The 20,061-nt window shown below is 37.3% G+C and overlaps 1 protein-coding gene across 10 annotated transcripts in view; it reads left to right on the forward strand.

The window, feature by feature from the left end:
- The window catches only part of LOC135268391 (V-type proton ATPase subunit C 1-like), a 124,877-nt gene that overhangs the window by 19,046 nt on the left and 85,770 nt on the right, over nt 1-20,061 (forward strand). For 8 of the 10 annotated variants that reach the window (XM_064361187.1, XM_064361188.1, XM_064361189.1 and 5 more), the window contains exons 3-9: nt 957-1,024; nt 7,057-7,142; nt 9,557-9,651; nt 11,136-11,227; nt 12,295-12,393; nt 14,277-14,345; nt 19,481-19,534. In XM_064361187.1, coding sequence (XP_064217257.1) covers nt 957-1,024; nt 7,057-7,142; nt 9,557-9,651; nt 11,136-11,227; nt 12,295-12,393; nt 14,277-14,345; nt 19,481-19,534 — 563 coding nt within the window. The remainder of the gene's footprint in view (nt 1-956; nt 1,025-7,056; nt 7,143-9,556; nt 9,652-11,135; nt 11,228-12,294; nt 12,394-14,276; nt 14,346-19,480; nt 19,535-20,061) is intronic. The other 2 variants (XM_064361193.1, XM_064361196.1) reach the window with 1 other exon arrangement.

Below are 20,061 nucleotides of genomic sequence, written 5' to 3' on the forward strand. Positions count from 1 at the left end.
CACTTATTTAATCTAGTTCATCTATTTAAGATTACTGTATTAAAGATCAGTAATCTAGCAGCCTCAAAGTGAAGCAGGTGTCCAGTAATCAACTGATAGAACATTTGTAAAGAATGGAAAAGATCATGATACTGACATTTTGCTGGTTAACTGAGTGAGGGCAGTCATAGGCAGCATTCATTTAAGAAATATTCAAAATGACTGATTCTTGGCAGGGTGTGGCGGCTCACGCCTGTAAACCCAGCACTGTGGGAGGCTGAGGTGGGTGGATCACCTGAGGTCAGGAGTCTGAGACCAGCCTGCCCAACATGGTGAAACCCTGTCTCTACTAAACATACAAAAATTAGCTGGGCATGGTGGCAGGCGCCTGTAATCCCAGCTACTCAGGAGACTGAGGCAGGAGAATCACTTGAACCTGAGAGGCAGAGGTTGCAGTGAGCCAGGATCACACCACAGCACTCTAGCCTGGGCGACAGAGCGGGACTCCATCTCAAAAATATAAACAAATACAATAAAATGACCAATTCTTAATATTTTTGGAGTTACAGATACCTTTGAGACAGGATGTTTCCTCCTAATCGTGCTCACTTATGCACAGTTTTGCATGCAGAATTTAATTACAGACCCTCTAGTGCACATCCATGGACCTCCTACTTAAGAGCTGGTGTTGTAAACTAAGACTTCACATGATCCAGTGTCATTGAACAGTACAAGCACAGACCTGTCTTTGAGGAGTCTTCAAGTCTTAAGTGGTGCTTATACCCATGAATTAAAGGATTATCTTGTACATATAAATAGCTTTGAAATGTCTGGCAAATATCTTTTAACTACACTTACACATTATGAAATAAAATAGGGAGAATTTAAGATTTGTGAGAACTTTCAATCAAGACGTACCATCTTTTTTTAAAAAAAAAAGGGTGCCGCCTAAATAACAGAATGTATTTTCCTTTTAGGTTGGCACACTGGATGTCTTGGTTGGCTTGTCAGATGAACTGGCTAAACTGGATGCATTTGTAGAAGGGTAATGTACTTACATGCATGGAGTAGAGCAAAATGGGAGACACTTATTATCAGGCTACCTGGACATTGGGTTTATTATCACATATGTACTCTGCTTATTGGAATGGTTTTAGAAACAATGACTTTTTTCCCTTTGTATATCAATTTTATGAAGGTACAATTTACATAAAATAAAATACACCTGTTTGAAATATGAAAATACTGATTCTCTTTTTACTGTCTTTGTTAAGATATAGTTTACATGCCATGCATTTCACCTATTTCAGGTGTACAATTCAGTGATTCTTAGTGTATCCAGAGTTATGTAACCATTGCCACAATCAGTTTTAAATATTTCATCATCCTGTATTCCTAGTTACATTAGCAGTTACTTCTTGTCCCTCCTTGCCCCCCTCCCCCAGCCCCACAAATTGTTCTGCCACTATAGATTTGCCTGGTCTGGACATTTCTTGTAAATGGAATAGAATACATGGTTTTTTTGTGACTGACATCTTTTGCTTAGCATAATGTTTTATAGTTCATCCAAGCTGTTGCATATATCAATATTTCTTTTTTTTTTTTTTTTGGTGACAGAGTTTTGCTCTTGTTGCCCAACCTGGAGTGCAATGGTGCGATCTCCACTCACTACAACCTCTTCCTCCAGGCTTCAGGTGATTCTCCTGCCTCATCCTCCTGAGTAGCTGGGATTACAGGCATGCGCCACCACACGGTTAATTCTTTTTTTTTTTTTTTTATTAGAGATGGAGTTTCTCTGTGTTGGTCAGGCTGGTCTCAAACTCCCGACCTCAGATGATCCGCCCACTTTGGCCTCCCAAAGTGCTGGGATTACAGGCATGAGCCACCGCACCCGGCCTCATTTCTTTTTAATACTAAATGATAATCCACTGTATATGTATACACACACATAACACATTAACCTATTCATCACTTGGTGGGCATTTAGTTTGTTTCCACTTTTTGGCTTATAAGAATAATGCTGCTGTGCTACACATTTGTGTACAAGTTTGTGTTCTTAGACGTTTTCATTTTTCTTGGGTATGTACCTAAGAGTGGAATTTCTGGGACATATGGTAACTCTATGTTTAACTTTTTGAGGAACTGACAGTTTTTTCCCAGAGTGACTGCACCATTTAATATTCCCAGCAGCAGTGTATGAAGATTTTCATTTCTCCACATCCTTGCCAACACTTGTTATTTGTCTTTTTGGTTATAGCCATCCCAGGGGTTATGAAATAATATCTCATTTAAAAAATTTGCATTTCCCTGTTGGCTGCTGTGATGTGATGTGCTGAGTATCTTTTCACGTGTTTTTTGGCCATTTGTTTTTCTTCCTTGGAGAAATGTCTATTCAGATCCTTTGCTGATTTTTAATTGACTTGTCTTTTTATTGTTGAATTGTAAGAGTTCTTTATACAGAATATGCAAGATATAAATCCCCTATCAGAAGTAACTTGCAAATATTTTCTCCTATCTTGTGAGTAGTCTTCTTTTTTTTTTTTTCTTGAGACAGAGTCTTACTCTGTCGCCCAGGCTGGAGTGCAGTGGTGAGATCTCGGCTCACTACAACCTCCACCTCCTGGGTTCAAGTGATTCTCCTGCCTCAGCCTTCCACGTAGCTGGGATTACAGGCACTTGCCACAACACTCAGCTAATTTTTGTATTTTTTAGTAGAGATGGGGTTTTACCATGCTGCACAGGCTGGTCTCGAACTCCTGACATCAGGTGATCCACCCGTCTCAGCCTCCAAAAGTGCTGGGATTATAGGCCTGAGCTGCTGCACCTGGCCATGTCTTTGTTTTCTTGATTGTGTCTGTGAAGCATGAAAATTTTAAATTTTGATGAAGTACAATTAATTCTTTTCTTTTGTCGCTTGTATTTTTGGCATCATGTCTAGGACACCACAATCCAGGGTCATACTGTTTTATGTCTGTGTTTTCCTCTAAGAGTTCTATAGTTTTAGCTTTCACATTGAGGTCTTTGATTCATTTTGAGTTAAGTTTTATGTATGTTGTGAGGTAAGGGCCTAACTTGATTCTTTTGGATGTGAATATCTAGTTGTCCCAGCACCATTTGTTGAAATGACTTTTTTTCCCCATTGAATTGTCTTGCTACCCTTACTGAAAATCAGTTGAATATAAATGTGAGGGTTTATTTCTGGACTCTCAATTCTGTTTCATTTATCTGTGTTTCTCTCCTACGCCAGTACCACATTGTCTTGATTATTGTGGTTTGTATTGGTTATTTTATTATTGTATTATTATTGACGATTGTAGCTTTGTAGTCAGTTTTAAAATCAGAAAGTGTGAATTCTCCAACTTGAATTCTCCAACTTTTTTTTTTTCAAGATTGGCTATTCTGGGTTCTTTGCCTTTTTGTGAGAATTTTAGGAACAGTGTCAAATTTCTTCAAGTCAGTCAGCTGGAATTTTGATGAGGATAGTGTTGAATCTATGTATCAGTTTGGGGAGTAGCATCATCGTCTTTGATCCATGAACATGGGATGTTACTCCATTTATTTGAGGATGGTTATGCTTTTTTCTTCAAAATTCAGTTGGAAGAGTTTTTCTAAACTGCAGTTTTTATTACTTTTAAAATTCAGGTACATGTTTATTTGAGCTGAAAATGGTTATAGGATCTTTCATAACTGCATTTTAATTAGTTGGCAGAATCAATCTACAGTTCCTTCAACTCTGGGGATACAAAGCTTTTATCTTAGGATTTTTAGAGGATTTTCTCATTTCTGCTGCTAAAATGCTTTTCTGAGTTGATAAAACCACTTCAAGGCAATGGCTGTGGCAATACAGACAGAGGTCAGTGTTGCAGGGAGAGATCTTTTCACATAACAACAGGTAGTGAGGAGGTGAACAGATCTAGGATGTATTGATGGCCTTTAATATTTGAGTCAAGAAGGCCACTTAGCAGACAGTTTCACAGTAGATTAGTTAAGAGATAGTAAAAGCTCAATTGGGACCAGACACGACCATTAGAATGGAAAAGAGAAGATGAAAGGAAAAGTGACTTTTAGGATTATAATTCCATATATTCATATAGAGCAAATGATTATTATGAATTACTATAAATATAGTAGAAATAATTATGATACACTCAAAGCACTAACTGATGGAAAGAATAGTCTTTTGGTTTCTTGCTTATACATTTTTAATGAAGAAAATAAGGAAACTTTTTTTTGGTTGTCATCCCTAAAGTGAGTCTTCCCTGAGGTCTCATCTACCTCATTACAGTTACAAGTTATGACATCCAAAGAGACACTGAGAAAGGAGGTTCCTGAGAATATAATTATTAACATTTATTTGTACCCTTATTAGTCACCTTGATGTCTTTATAGTTCTTTCTTTAAATTGTTAATGGATGTCCTGCATATAATTTAAAGTTTGCTCAGATTTTAAATTTTATTTTATTTTTTATTTTTTTTAGAGACAGGGTCTTGGTGTTCCCCAGGCTGGAGTGCAGTAGTGCAATTATAGCTCATTGTATCCTTGAACTCCTGGGCTCAAGCAATCCTTTTACCTCAGTTTCCCAAGTAGCTAAGACTACAGGCTTGCACCACCACACCCAGCTAATTTTTATATTTTTATTTTTGTGGAGACAGGGTCTCGCTGTGTTGCGCAGGCTGATCTCAAACTGCTGGCCTTAAGCAATCCTCCCGCCTCAGTGTCCCAAAGTGCTGAGATTACAGGTGTGAGTTATTGTGCCCAACCAGCTCACATTTTTTAGGGAAGGAATCTTAAAAGTATTTAGGGCAAATGTAGTTAGTTTGGTGAGCAGAATTTAAAGTTGTCTGTGCAGTTTGTCAGCTATTCTTTTTTACATTGTTCCACAGGTGCATCTTCCTCAGTCATCCTGAAAGATCTGAGGATTTTAAAAGCCATGTTCTTGTTAGACTTTGGTAGTATTGACAGATGGTAGCTTAATGACTTAAATGCTCCAAGTTTTAAAGTCCAAACATGTAGAATATATGTGGTAAATCATAGTTTATACTTTCTTAAAAATGTAATCATTAGAGCAGATACTTTTGAGGTGACACTGTGTACCTTGACACAGATCCTCATGTAAATAGGCAAAGGGAGATCATGAGGTTCTGAGTTATTCAATGTTAAGTTTATAAATTTGACACAGATGATTCTGTACTCTGAAGTACTTCTGTGGGGTAAACATGCAGCATTTTAGAATGTTCATAGCAAATGGTTCTGTTTACAAGATGCTTGTCAAATTTCATGAGAATGGTTTATCCTTTTTGAAGGAATGGGTGAATTTTGGAGACATAGGCAAGTGTATGTACAAACCTCAAGTTAAACATGTTGAAGGCTTATGGCTTACATCATTATTTCTGAAATTGTTCTACTTTTTAGATTTGAGACCACTCAGCCTAGGATTGTCATTTACATTTAGCTCTTCTGTCATCTTATTGGTTCCTGTTTAAACTGTTAACAAGTCAGGCTTTGTGGCTCACACCTGTAATCCCCCCTACTCGAGGGACCAAGGCAAGAGGATCTCTTGAGCCTAGAAGTTCAAAGCTGCAATGCACTATGATTGCACCATTGCACTCCAGCATGAGTGACAGAGTGAGACTCTCTCTTAAAAAAAAATACACACACACACATTTTTTTAAGAAAAAAAAAAGTTAGAGGAATTTCTTAATTTGTCTTCCAGTTTCCCCTCCTAGCCATTGAGCATATGTAGTCATCAGAATACTTGTCCTGAAGCCTGTTTTGACTGTGTTAGGTCCGTGTCTAGAGTGTGGCATCAGAGGCTATGCATCTGCAATCTGGCATCCCACTTTCCTAGCCTAAGCTCCCCTGCTTCTCTGCCTGCTGCTCGCATCAGTCTGGACTCCTCGCCATTCTCTGGATGCCTACTGCTTATCCACCTCTTATCTTGACTCACACTATGCCCCATGGCAAGAATATGCTTTCTTCCCATGTAATCATTCTTTTAAACCCATTTCTGTCCTTCATCACCTGCTCATGAGCCCTTGGGCTTTCTTGATTACAGTAGCTGCAAGTGATCTCTTTTCCCCTCTCTCTTTCTGCAATCTGGCAATCTCAGCTGGCACTGACTTCAGATTGCTTTCTATTTAGTAATATATATAAATATATTTTTAATCTTTCCAGAGAGATTTTAAGCAATGTATGAAGGTAGCGATTTTGTCTTGTATGATTTTGAAGCCCACCCAGGACCTAGAGGCAGATGTGGAGGCAGATGTGGAATGAGGAAAAGAATGCTGAACTCCAAAGTCAAGACAACGCTCTGCCATTAACTGGTCTTGTGACTTTGGATAAGTCACTTATTCTTTTATACCTCAGTTTCTTTCTTATAAATGAAAGAATTGACAAGGTTGTATGTAGGTACCTTGGTTTAGGTTGGTGCAAAACTAATTGCAGTTTTTGCCATTTTTTTTAATTTTTTTAATTTTTATTTTGAAAGTAATGGCCAGAACCATAATTACTTTTGCACCAACCTATTAGTTTTGGCGTGGCTTCCTCTATAGCATAGCTCCTTTTAGATAGTAGATGCTCAATAAACAGTTAATGAATTTATAATGTAGGACCTAATTTTTCATCATGACTTACTGCTTATGTTCTCTTGCCTGTCAGATCCCTTTCTTCCTAAGGAAAAGCAGTGTCTTGATGTCATAGGAGCACTGTGAATGCTAGTTCCCAGCCTCCTCCTTTGTTCTTAGTCCTTGCATTGTCCAGTTTCTTGGCATATAAATGTATGGCTATTTATACTGTTTCTCACTAGCTTCCCACTTTCTTTCTAGACTAGTAGACACATTGCATGTAGTCTCCTTAAAACCCTACAGTTACTCTGTTGATTTTTGCATATAACAAAAGCTTGGTCCATTTTATCCTTAAAACATTAAAAGGTAGGATCCATTTATCGTATATTATATGGATAGGTATAATGGGAACATATATAGTCAAATTCATGTCTTTATATAATATGTTCATCATCTAGAATGGAATTTAGATCCTTTTTCTGAAAACGGTTGTTGATTTTTTTTCCTCTCCAGAGTGGTTAAGAAAGTGGCTCAATACATGGCTGATGTATTGGAAGACAGTAAAGACAAAGTTCAAGAGAATCTGTTGGCTAATGGAGGTAAGCTAATATTCATGATTTAATTATTATTAACTCATATAAAGCGAATGACTAAGCTACAGAAACAAAAAGTAATGTCAAAAGTCTGTAGAGTCCAGGTGCGGTGACTCATGCCTATAATCCTGGCACTTTGGGAGGCTGAAGCGGGCAGATCATGAGGCCAGGAGTTTGAGACCAGCCTGGCCAACATGATGAAACCCCATCTCTACTAAAAAAAACACAAAAATTACGCAGGCACAATGGCGGGTGCCTGTAGTTCCAGCTACTCGGGAGGCTGAGGCAGGAGAATTTGCTTGAACCTGGGAGGCGGAGGTTGCAGTAAGCCAAGATTGTGCCACTGCACTCCAGCCTGGGTGACAGAACAAGACTCCGTCTTAGAAAAAAAAAAAAAGTCTATAGAAGAGGATGCTAAATACAATAGAAAGCCATTAAAATACAATTATTATTACTGAATTTGGTGATACTTCCAGGTACACGCTGTCCCCTGAAACATAATCTTGTAGAAGACAGTCTTACATAATATATAATATAGCTTACGATATGATGTCAAGTCTCTTGCAAGAGCAGTGTTGTAAAGATTTGCCTTAGTTCTTTCCAGGATCTATTTGTTCATGCATTTACAAGTAAGTTGTATATCTCAGCATTGTTCCAGTTGAATACCTGCTGTCTTATATAGGTTTTTGTATTTTAACAGTGTATAGCTGTGAAAGCCTTAAAACAGAAATTATTAATTTTATTGCAGAATAGTGCCCCTGTCCACCCACATTTCATTTTGGTATTCTTTACTTAATACCTAGAAAATAGCCTACTGACTTCTCTGTAGCTAGAAGCCAATATCTACATAGCGTTTGCTCTATGTAGTAATGACTTTATAAAGATGGTTCTGACCCCATTGTTGTCATTTGTACTTGCACTTCTTGTTTTCTTATGAAATGTCATTTTAGCATTTTGCTTCATTTAAAATTAAGCCCATCTTTAGTGATATGTCATTATAATAGGAAATAATGAGCTAGGCATGGTGGCTCACGCCTGTAATCCCAACACTTTGGGAGGCTGTGGCAGGAGGATCGCTTGAGTGCAGGAGTTCAGGACAAGCCTGGGCAACATAGGGAGACCCTGTCTCTAAAAAACCAAAACAAACAAAAAGAAAGAAAGAAAAAAAAATTAGCTGGTTGTGGTGGTGTATACCTATGGTCTCAGCTGGTCAGGAGGCTGAGGAGGGAGGATTGCTTGAGCGCAGGAGTTCAAGACTGCAATGAGCTACATTTGTACCACTTCACTCCAGCATGGGTGACAGAGCAAGACCCTGTCTCTTTTTAAAAAAAAAAAAAAAAAAAAGAAGGAAATAACCCTTTCTTTCCCCCCCTACCCCTTAATAAACCTCTGGGAGCCTTTCATTTCATTCTCTATGGGATCATCTGCTCTGATAAGGTCACTGTATTTTAAATCCAGTGTTCCTGAAATCTCATTTTTTCTTGCAAATAATAGCTGTTCAATAAATATTTAATCAGTTAAAAATATAGTAGCTTATTCCTGTTCTTTATTATCAGGTAATTCTGATCTGATTGTTTACTGTGTCTGTTGATTTGTGTTTTGAGAAAGAACGGATTTATGGTGCCTTTACTGATCTTCTGTGTATTTCATGAAATGGGGCAGTCAGTCTAGTAGGTGGATTGGTGGTTGACCAAGAGGGGCAGTGCATCTAGAGTTGCTTTTGGAAATACCATCTGTGTTGTTGACTCACTGGTATTATGTAAGGAGGTATTGAGAAGAGAAAGACATTTTTATATGAATTACTTTTGTCAGCACTGCCATACTTAACATTTCGTTTCACTGACCTTAATCCTGCTAGAGGTGAAGTCACTTTGATTACTAAACTTTCAAGGAATAAGTTGTTGAGTATTTCTTTAGCTTTACATGTTTTATTCTTTCCATTTGAAAATGAAAGGGTCCATGTTTTGAAAATTACTAAAGTGTGGACTCCTGGAAACAGTCATCACATGGTTTTAACAGACAAGTTTATTTTCGGTTTGTTTGGGTAAGTTATCAAAGAAAGAACATACTTTTGTCAAATTCTGCTTCTTGAGAAGACAATTTGAAGTAGTTTCTTAATCTTTGTGTCTCTCTCCTTCATATGACGCATATTAGGAATATGTACATATTTCATTTTTAAAGTAATCAAATTAGAAGGAGCATCTTAATATGTATTAAATTTTGAGTAAGAAGAGATTACAAGGTAAAATTTTGATTAATCCCTGTTACTTAATATAGTTCACATTTAATCAGGATTCTTCAGAAATGACAGCTTTGCTTATTTCCTCAATGCCAATTTCAGCATTAAAATATATTGCTGTGTAAAAAACTGAGCAATTCTATTGCTTCTCTTCAGTAATTAATTAATTCCTTTATTTCAGTGGACTTGGTTACTTATATAACAAGGTTCCAGTGGGACATGGCCAAATATCCAATCAAGCAGTCCCTGAAAAATATTTCTGAAATAATTGCCAAGGTAAGATAATACTTGAGACAAGTAGGACACGTTGATTTTTAGTGGCTTTGCTTATTTTATAATTTTGCTATGAAATACTTTGTAGGTTTTGATAAGGCAACTTAATTGTATGTCACAGATAGAAGGTATCCTTACTACAGCTTTAGACATTAAAATATGTTAAAATGTATAATGCTTCCATGTGTAGATTATCTAAGTTACATACTTAGTTATATAATTAAATATTACATCAACAGTGTTGAAGAAAGAAAGTGTGAAAATTCTGTAATTATTATTTATACAAATTTTAAAGGTACCTGAGATTGTGTAGAATAGGAAATTAGAATCTACTAAGATTTCTTAGTCATTCAGGTAGGTAATAGTAGTCACTAAAGTATTTTTATGTGCATATAGTACTTGTTCAAACATTAAACTCTGTGGGTTCTCTGGACCTTGAAGCTGATGCGTGAACCCACCAAATTAAGAGCTCCTTTTATATTGAGAAATCCTTGAACTTGAGAGGAAATGTAAAAGTCTGTTTTTTCCCCCCGAGATCTGTTTGTGGAATAAAAGTCTTAACAGGAACTATAATGAGACAGATAGACAAGGACCTGTAAATTGTTTGCAAGCATTCTTATTGACCTGGCTGGGGCAAGAAGTGTAGTTTAAATTATTGGACAGACTTTCCTTGGCTCCCAGTAACTTTAGTTGTGCACTGTGCTGTATAGTTCAATGTAAATAAATAGACTATCAAAGATTTTAACTGAAGTCATCATATAATTTTATGACTATAGTTTAAGAAACTATTATTTGATAATATAAAGTGGGGTTCTTACCATGACTGAGCCTTATTTTCTGGATCCTTAAGGATTCGATCGTCTGCTTCCTGATGCTGTTGTAGATAGGGAAGCAGGCTTAGAGAGGTGAAGGGACTTGCCCTCGTGCTACACAGCTAATGATGCTAGAGCTATGTTAAAGTCAATTCTTCAAATGTTGTTTACTTCATATTTTCTCCTAAGTAGTTAGTAGTTTTAGTCTTCTTTTGAAAAAAGCAGCTTTTGAAACATGAATAAGTTCAACTATAGTTTTAATTTTGTAGAAAAATACTCTGTGTAATAGTGATGTTTGCAGTAGTCAAAACTCTTTATATAATTTATTTTGGAAAATATCCTTCAGTCTTCTGAATTGTAGCCTTGTAATTAGTAATCTCCAAAACCAGTAGCCTAGATTCCATTTCCATGGCTTAAGAAGTAATAATAATTAAAATACATGTGGACTAAAACATTACTTTTGATAGAAAATATTCATATGGAAATTATCATATTAAAAAGAAGTAGGCTGTTTTTAAAATAACCTTCTAAAGTCATGCTTTTAAAATAATAGAATATTCTTGCACTAGAAACTAGAAACTGGTGGGTTTTTTTGTAGAAGTTAAAGTTTAGCTGCATTGATGGTATTAGTAGAGGCGGATTTGGAAAAATTTTGTCTGTTTTTCTTTTTCGAAGGGAGTAACTCAGATTGATAATGACCTGAAATCTCGAACATCTGCATATAATAACCTGAAAGGAAATCTTCAGAATTTGGAAAGAAAGAATGCGTAAGCATATCAAGTATATTTGAGTAGTAAGAACTGGGGAAACATACTGGCATGCACTGAAGGAGATATTGTGGGGATGTAGTTAGTTTCAGTTTATGTTGTTTCTGTAATCAAAGTGGTGTTTCTTTTACTGCATGGAGAAAATTCACTAAGATAAGTTTATAGAATTCAGACTAGTCAAAATAGATGGGAGGCTGATTTATTGTACTTGTTTTACAAATAATACTTGTGAACTGGGTCCTGGCTTATCCCTTTATCCATTTGATATTTCACTGAAAAATAGTCTAAAATTGTTTTAAATGAAATCATAATATAACTGCATAGCAATTACCTATTGCTTAACTATAGGAGAATCCTTTTATGATGTAATAATTATTCTCTCATCTGTTTTCTCAGTTAAAGTTTTTCACTCATTAGGTTTTTAAAAATAGGACTGAATTGTTTTGGTTAATCCCCTTGTACTATGACTCCTACAAGTGCAACTGTAAGCATGGAAGTATTCAAGCTGTGCCTTCATATCCTAGAGGGAAAGTTGGTTGGATATTATCAGTGATACAAACAGGGCAAGACGTATTTATTATAGGAAAGTGATTACTGGAAGACAAATGAAGACTGATTTGAAAGAGTTAATTATTGGGTTAGCTACCAGAATTGCCTGGTATCAAATGATACACAAAGAGAGGGAAGAACACCAAAGGTGTTCTTAGGTGTTGTGCTTAGATGACATAATTTCATAATTATATGATGGAATAGACTTTAGTTGATATCTAATGAGTAGATAGCACTTTTCCAGTCAAGATACTATATATGTACCCAAGAGAAGAGGTGAGTTATAATAATTAAAGAAAACACCAAACACTAGAGGCAGATTTTGATAAAAGATATTTCTTTGGTTGTAAGGGTAGGGTATATTCAGCTAAATGATGACTTATTACAAAGTAAAAATGTTAAGACTAATCCCTCTCGATGTATGTATAGTATATTTGAATATTATGAGCCTGCTGTTTCCTTACCTGTGTTACAGAAGCACATAATTATCAGCCTAATGATTTTTTTTAATTCCTCAGGGGAAGTTTGCTAACTAGAAGTCTAGCAGAAATTGTGAAGAAGGATGACTTTGTTCTTGATTCAGAGTATCTTGTCACATTACTGGTAGTAGTGCCCAAGTAAGTCTATTACAAAAGGTTTTACTTGTTAAAATACAAGAAAAATGTTAGTATCTAGTATTGTAATTTGAAGTTGTCCATAAAATCCAAGTGTAAAAAGAATATAACCTTGCCATTCATTCTGTCAATCAACATTTGCTCATGTGGCACATGAAGTAGAAATTAGATCATAACCTGGCAATGGAGACTTCAATTATAAATAGAGTTTCCAAATCAAATTTAGTAGCTTGGTAGAGTTGGCTCATTCAGACATTAAGTAATGCTAAATTATCGATTGTTTCAAAAATGCAGATTTTAGATTTCTCAAAATAGGAAGGTCTTTGCATTTTTTTCTGAAAAAAAATCTTTATGACTGGTTAGGATGAATTAAGCCCTATAAGAAGCAAAGAATAGATTAGATCGGAGATTAGCAATTTTTTTTTTTCTATAAAGGGTTAGATAGTAAGTATTGTAGGCTTTGCAAATGATGTGCTCTCTGTCACAACTACTCCACTGTGTCAACTTTGTGGTTATAGCTGAGTAGCCATAGATGATATGTAAATGAATGGGTGTGGCTGTTTCAATAAAACTTTATTTACAAAACAGGCGGGGCTGTGGCATAGTTTGCTAATCCCTGGACTAGATAACCTTTTAAATCTCCTTAGGATTAGGCCTTCTGTTTTATTTAATATTTGATCATAGTTAATCTTGAATGAAGTGAAATGAAATCTTTGGGTACCAGTAGGAAGATCTGGACTCTGTGTGTGTCTGTATAGCACTATTAATGGTTTCACTTTAGACTTACACACTGAAGTCTTGCTATCTGGGAATGTTTGGGGGATCCAAATTCAGGTGGGAGATTTGGGTCTTTTTCAGAGTATCATTGCATGAAGACTTCCTTGTTGTGCTCTACATTTTTATCTGGTTCAGAGATTGGGAATACCAGAAAATGATGCCTCCATGGAGTTTACAGTGGCTACAATATTATCTGACTTCTGCATTTTTTCCCCTTATTGCAGTACGCTGGCTTTTGAATTTTTCTTTGCACATGGAGAAGGCCTTAAATCTAAGGGTTTCACTCCAGAAGTTTTATTTTGTATTTTAGTTACATAACTCTCCTCTGTTACACTGAAACACTGATTGTTAATAACAAAATTCTATGTATCTGTGCTTTTGTAGGAAAATAACATTTGCCCAGATAAAATATTTGACTCATTCAACCTTTATTTAAAACTTGGGTTCAAAACCAGAAATTTTTATAGTTTACTGTACCTTGTAGTTGAAACATAGGACCTAGGTTACTTTACATGATGAATTATTTTCTGCCTTGGCCTGTAAACACTGTTAATTCTTTGTTTTCATTCTCAAACATAGTTCTCTCTCCCCACATCCCGGGAAGCCAGTGATCTCTAGAGAAGGTTGTTGCACAGTGCTTTGTGGCAACATAGTTTGCTGTCATTTCATTTACTTACTACCTCATGGTACTCTGTGCTTTCCATAGATACAGTTTTATTCAGTCCTTCATAACGGCCACTGAGCAGGAATGATAGTCATTTCAGCATGACCTTTTTAAAAAAATGAGGCACAATACACATGAACTATTTAGTCTGAAAATAATTTAGAATCTATACATTGCTTTACTTCCTTTCCAAACCTAGTTCTAGGATGTGCCTCTTTTGCAGTAGTTACTGGATGTTGGGTGGTGACATCCAATTTCCTGCATTAGTCGGTGTATTTGAAATTTATTCTCAGTAGGAAACCTGAATTTTTTTTATTAAATAGAGTTGAAGTATACTTACTATAGCCAGATTTCCTATTTATCTCATACTTTTTTTCTCTTCCTGGATTTGGCAGGAAGTAGGTCTTGTTTTTCTTTTTTAATGTGTATTGTACCTTTTCTGCAGGTTAAACCACAATGACTGGATTAAGCAATATGAAACACTAGCCGAAATGGTAGTTCCAAGGTCTAGCAAGTAAGTAGTAGTTTTTGTAAAACCATTTGTTTCCTAGAATTCCTTTTAGAGTTTGGATGTTGGCTTAGGAAATATGTTTGCTCTCTTGCCTTTGGGATAAATTAACCTCATGAATGAGTTCTGTGAACTCTAGTTGCAATAATTTTAGACCTAGAAGAGACTTGGCACAGTCTGACAACCTCCCGTTTATAGACTTAGAATTTTGAGGCCAGTGAGGTATTAATAGTTTACCCAGAGTCACACATGTCATTCGTGGCAGGGCTAGAACTAGGACCTAGGTCTCTGGTGTAGTACTTCTTCTGCCGCACTGTGCTGCCTTTTGAACATTCTTTATTCACTATTGCATACCCACTATGTGTCTATAATTCCTCATTTTACTTGCCAAAGGAAGTGTACCAGAATGGCTTCTGGACTGCCATGTTGAACTCCAAATGTTCACCATCACTTTGAGCTTAGATTTTACCTAATCTGTACGTTCCTTTTATTAAAAAAACAAGCAAAAAAACCCCTGTTTTTATTAAGCACTTTTTAAATTTATGGATTTAACATGCATTAATTTAAAACAAGTCTGTGAAGAAATACGGAGTATGGGCAGTTATCATTCTTGTTCTAATAGAAGAAGTCAAAATAGTTGCTTGAATAGTTGCCTGAGGCATATGGCTGTGTAAAGTGTTGAGTGGCAGAGTTAGGGGTAGAACTCAAAATCTTTTAGCTCCGGGTCCTGTACCCTTTTAATACTATTCCATGTCATTTTTTCATCTTCTGCCATTGCCACACCAGGTGTTCTTTGAGAAAATATAAATACAATGTATCTCTACCCCAAATAATTCATCTATAACTATATCTATATATTTATGCTTCAAGGGGAGGCAGCAATGTGGAAGGTACAGGAGGCAATAAAGAAGTGGAATTAGTAAGGTCAGGCACATGAAATATTTTCTTTTTCAAAGTCATTATGTCATATGGAAGGTAGCTTAGTATAATGAAAAGAGTTCTGGACCCAGGGATCTGATTTCTATTGCTGGTTCTGTTACTGGTAGAGTCTGTCACCTGTAGGGTCTGTCACTGGTAGGGTCTGTCACTGGTAGGGTTGTGACTGCAGGTTGTCTAGGTTTTTGGTGTTTTGAACAAAGAATTGAACAAAATGCCCAGAAAAGCAAAGAAAGAATGAAGCAACAAAAGCGAAAGCAGGGATTTACTGAAAATGAAAGAAAGTACACTCCACAGTGTGGGATCGGACCTGAGCCGTGGCTCAAGGGCCCAGATACAGAATCTTCTTGGGTCCAAATAACTCCTACAAGTTTCCCATTGGCTACCGCATGCTCACCTCATGTAAATGAAGTGGTAGCCAACAGTCAGTTTGATTGGTTGCAGAAAGCAGCCAACCAGAGGCTGAAGTGAAGTTACAAAGGTCACACTCCTGTGCAAAGCAGTCAGAGGCTAGGGTGAAGTTACAAAGTTATACTTATGTGAAAATGAAAATCATTTGGCAATCAGTCTAATTTGTTGCAGACAGCCAATTTCCCATCTGCCATGCAGGAAAGGTCAAAGGGAGTAGCCTCTGGTCCTTTTGTTACTTAGGCATGGAAAGTTAGGGTTTTCCTTTCAATTTAGTTCTAGGAAGTCGGGGTGAAACAGCCTTAGGTTCCCTGCCTCCAGACTCTATTCTCCTGCCTCAGTTCTGCTACCAACTTGCTGTGTGACCTGGGGTAAGTCTTTTAACTTCTCTGGGCCTCATTTTCTTTGTCAGTAAATGAGCATAGCACCTTCCTTGTATATATTATAAAGTTATTTTAAGGCTTAATGGAGTATTCAAAATACAAGATAATGTTACTATATTTTCACAAATGTTGATCTTTTGAGAACTAAACAACAAACTTGTGCTCATCATGAATTTTTTTTTTTCATTTGAGAGAATACCTTTCACTCATACCAGCTCTTCACATGGTAAACTGAAGACTACAGTTGTGTCTTGATATTAGTTTCTCACTTAGGCTGTTGATACTGACAGATCTATAGGGCATTAAAGCCATAGAGGTTGACTCTGTGTCTAGGAGGCAGGTGGAGGAGGAGAGTGAAGACCCTGTGCATACAGAATGTCCTCCAGAGGTGGACATATGCCAAGCCAGATATCCAGGGGGATGGTGTGTAGGCTTATTACGTAACCTCAGATTTACTCTGATAGGAGGACTTAAATATTCCATCAGAAATTTACATATTTGGATGGTCAATTTAGTAGTTTAAGGGGAAGATTTCAGGTAGGGAACAGTTTAATGCAGTCAAGACTTGTTTGCAAATGACTTGCAAGTGCACACTAACCTTCTGAGAGCTCCTAGCCTTTCCTTGCTCAGTGAAAACATCTGTTCTACCAATTTCTCAGTTCAAAGTACATTTGAAATCACTGACTCAAAGACTTACCTGTTTAAATTCAGTTAGAGAGAACATGGCACTAGCCCAAATAGCACCATGAAGAGTATGTGCAGTTCATGTAGGGGCAGATAGGCTTTTTTGAGTGAGCCTGAAATTTTGTCTCCTATTTAGGAAAGATCTCAATGACTTGGTGCTGAATTTTTGGCTTATCACGATCAGCATTTTTGAGTAGTTACTATGAGTTAGTCATTGTTCTACGTGCTTTACACAAATTAAGTTAATTAATTATAGGTAGTAGTAACACATTACTTTTTGGAATGATAACTTGAGTGATTATTCTTGGGAGCACTGAAGATGAAAGTGTAATTTTGAGGTAGAATAGATTGAAAAATATTCACTGTAATATTCAATCTAATATTTTTCAATCTATTCTTCTAACTGTCCTCAAACCTGAAAGAATGCAAAAATTCACAAAATATAACTATTTGTAAAATATTCAATATCAGCCTGTGGTCAAATATCAACAATTTCATATGGTGAAATCTACTCTTCCCACTCCCACCAGACCTATTGCCACTGTTCCAGCTCTGACTCCCTCGTCCCTTGCCTGGACCATGGTAATTGACCTTAGCGGTCTCCTTTTCTCTGGTATTTTCTCCTCTCATCAGTCTTCCACATTGGTGCCATTTTCATCTTTGTAACATATAGATCTGTTACTTCCCTGTCTAAAACCCTGCTTGTCCCTCCCCTCAACACACACACACACATACACACACACACACACCTTTCTTATACCCTATATTCCAGGTACACATACACGTACATGCGCTCTCGCTCTCTCTCTCTCTCTCTCTCTCTCTCTCTCTCCAGGCTGGAGTGCAGAGGAGTGATCTCCACTTACCATAAGCTCTGGGTTCAAGTGAGTCTCCTCAGCCTTCCAGGTAGCTTGGATTACAGGCATGTGCCACCACACTCGGCTAATTTTTGTGTTTTTAGTAGAGATGAGGTTTCACTATGTTGGCCAAGCTGGTCTTGAACTCCAGACCTCAAGTGATCTGCCCACCTCAGCCTCCCAAAGTGCTGGGATTACAGGTGTGAACCACCATGGCCAGCCCCATCTATACTTATTTTTGGCAATTCCTCAAATGCACCGTGCTATTCCATTTCTATATTTATTGAAGAATGAAGGCATAGAATTGCTTAAAACAAAACAAAACTTGAATCCAATTTGGATTACAATAGTAAAAGTATAGGTCAGCAGGGAGGTATCAGTTTCATTTACTATGTTTGGTCAGATCCTTGCTGTAGCTTTTCTGTTTTGGGGAAAAGTTGTGTTGTTGTAAAGTTCTAGATAGCACATTTTACAGGAGAATGAAAACTAGATGGTTTGGAGGAGGATAGCCATAAAGGTGAGGAGATTTAGGGGAAAAACTGCATTATTAGTAATGATAAAAATGCTAGAGAAAGATTGGTGAAAAATCACAAGGGAAATGGAAAAAACTAAAAGCAAAAGCTACCATCTTTAAACACCAAGTGCCAGGCACTGTGCTCACGCACTTTATATTGTTATTTAATCCTCAGTAAACTGCTCATCCAAATAGGTCTTACTATGCCCATTTTACAGATAAGAAAACAGAAGTACAGTGAGGTTACATAGTTTGCTCAAGGTCACTTGGCTAGACAGAGAGGGTCCACATTCATATCCAAACATGTCTAATGCCAAAAGCCAAGCCCTTTAGCTATACCACCTCTTTGGATAACTTTCACTGAAGAATATATCAAGCTCTGACAGGTACATGAAATAAATTAGCATCAGTGTAGACAGAGCTAGGAGGACCAGTGGTTCCCTCAGCCAGACAGGCTATCTTGTCTCTCCCTCTGAGTTTCCATGAGGTTTGGTTGGTGCCTTTCTAATGCCCTTTGAATTTCTATCTTCTTTCTTTTTTTTTTTTTCAATCTAGTCTAAAACATCCTGTTACAGCATGCCCTTTGAATTTCTTGTCTGATGTTGTTATATTATTTTTCTTTTTTTTTTTTTTTTTAAATAAATAAAGATGGGGTTTCACCATGATGGCCAGGCTGGTCTTGAAGTCCTGACCTCAGGTGATCCACCCATCTTGGCCTCCCAAAGTGCTAGGATTACAGGCGTGAGCCACCACGCCCGGCCTATTTTTCTTTTTCTTTTATTTTCTTTCTCTCTCTCTCTCTTTTTTTTTTTGGAGACAGAGTCTTGCTGGAGTGCAGGGTCTCACTGGAGTGCAGTGGCTATTCGCAGGCACAATCCCACTACTGATCAGCACAGGAGTTTTGACCTGCTCCTTTTCTGACCTGGGCCAGTTCACCCCTCCTTAGACAAACTGGTGGTCTTCCGATCCCGGGAGGTCACCGTATTGATGCCGAACTTAGTGCAGACACCTGATCGGCATAGCACACTACAGCCCAGAACTCCTGGGCTCAAGCGATCCTTCCACCTCAGTCTCCTGGGTATCGGGACTACAGGTACTTGCTACCGCACCCAGCTGTTATATTATTGTCTGAACTCTGTGAACAAGGTATTAAGTTTTTTTAGGGCAAAAACTTTGGATTTTTTTTTCTTTTTCTTTTTTTTTTTTTTTTAAAGATGGGGTTTCACCATGATGGCCAGGCTGGTCTTGAACTCCTGACCTCAGGTGATCCACCCACCTCAGCCTCCCAAAGTGCTAGGATTACAGGCGTGAGCCACTGCGCCCGGCTTGATTTTTTTTTTTTTTTTTTTAATCTCACAGAACACTCCATACAGTGCCTTGTACACAGACTTCTAGTGACTTCCTGACCACGGGGTAAGTAACTGACAATGGAATGGGATGTCTCATAGAGCAGAAAGCTATTATGTCACTAGATTTGTTCAGCGATACAGAGGGAATGTCTACATTGAATGTTCGACCAGAGGAACTCCTTAAACACTTTACTTCCTTAACTCCAGTGTTCATTATATATTACATTTTTCAAAATATAATAAGCTTTAATTTTAAATATGATGATTGCATAGTCACATATAAATAAGTTGTATTTCTTTATAATGCCTTGCTTATCTATACTAAAATTAGGATACTTTTTAATCAGTGTTGGCCATTTTATTGATTTCTCCTCCTTCCCTGTAGGAGGAGGCTGTAGGAAATCAGCAGCCTACAATAGAAAAAAAAAATGCCTATGGTTGGGCGCAGTGGCTCACACCTGTAATCCCAGCACATTGGGAGGCCAAGGCGGGTGGATCACTTGAGGCCAGTTCGAGACCAGCCTGGCCAACATGCCGAAACCCTTCTATACTTAAAAAATACAAAAATTGCCAGGCTCAGTGGCTCACACC

Source organism: Aotus nancymaae, unplaced genomic scaffold (assembly GCF_030222135.1).
Source record: "Aotus nancymaae isolate 86718 unplaced genomic scaffold, 86718_ANA_hifiasm-v0.15.2.pri h1tg000040l, whole genome shotgun sequence".
In the NCBI taxonomy this organism is placed as follows: domain Eukaryota; kingdom Metazoa; phylum Chordata; class Mammalia; order Primates; family Aotidae; genus Aotus; species Aotus nancymaae.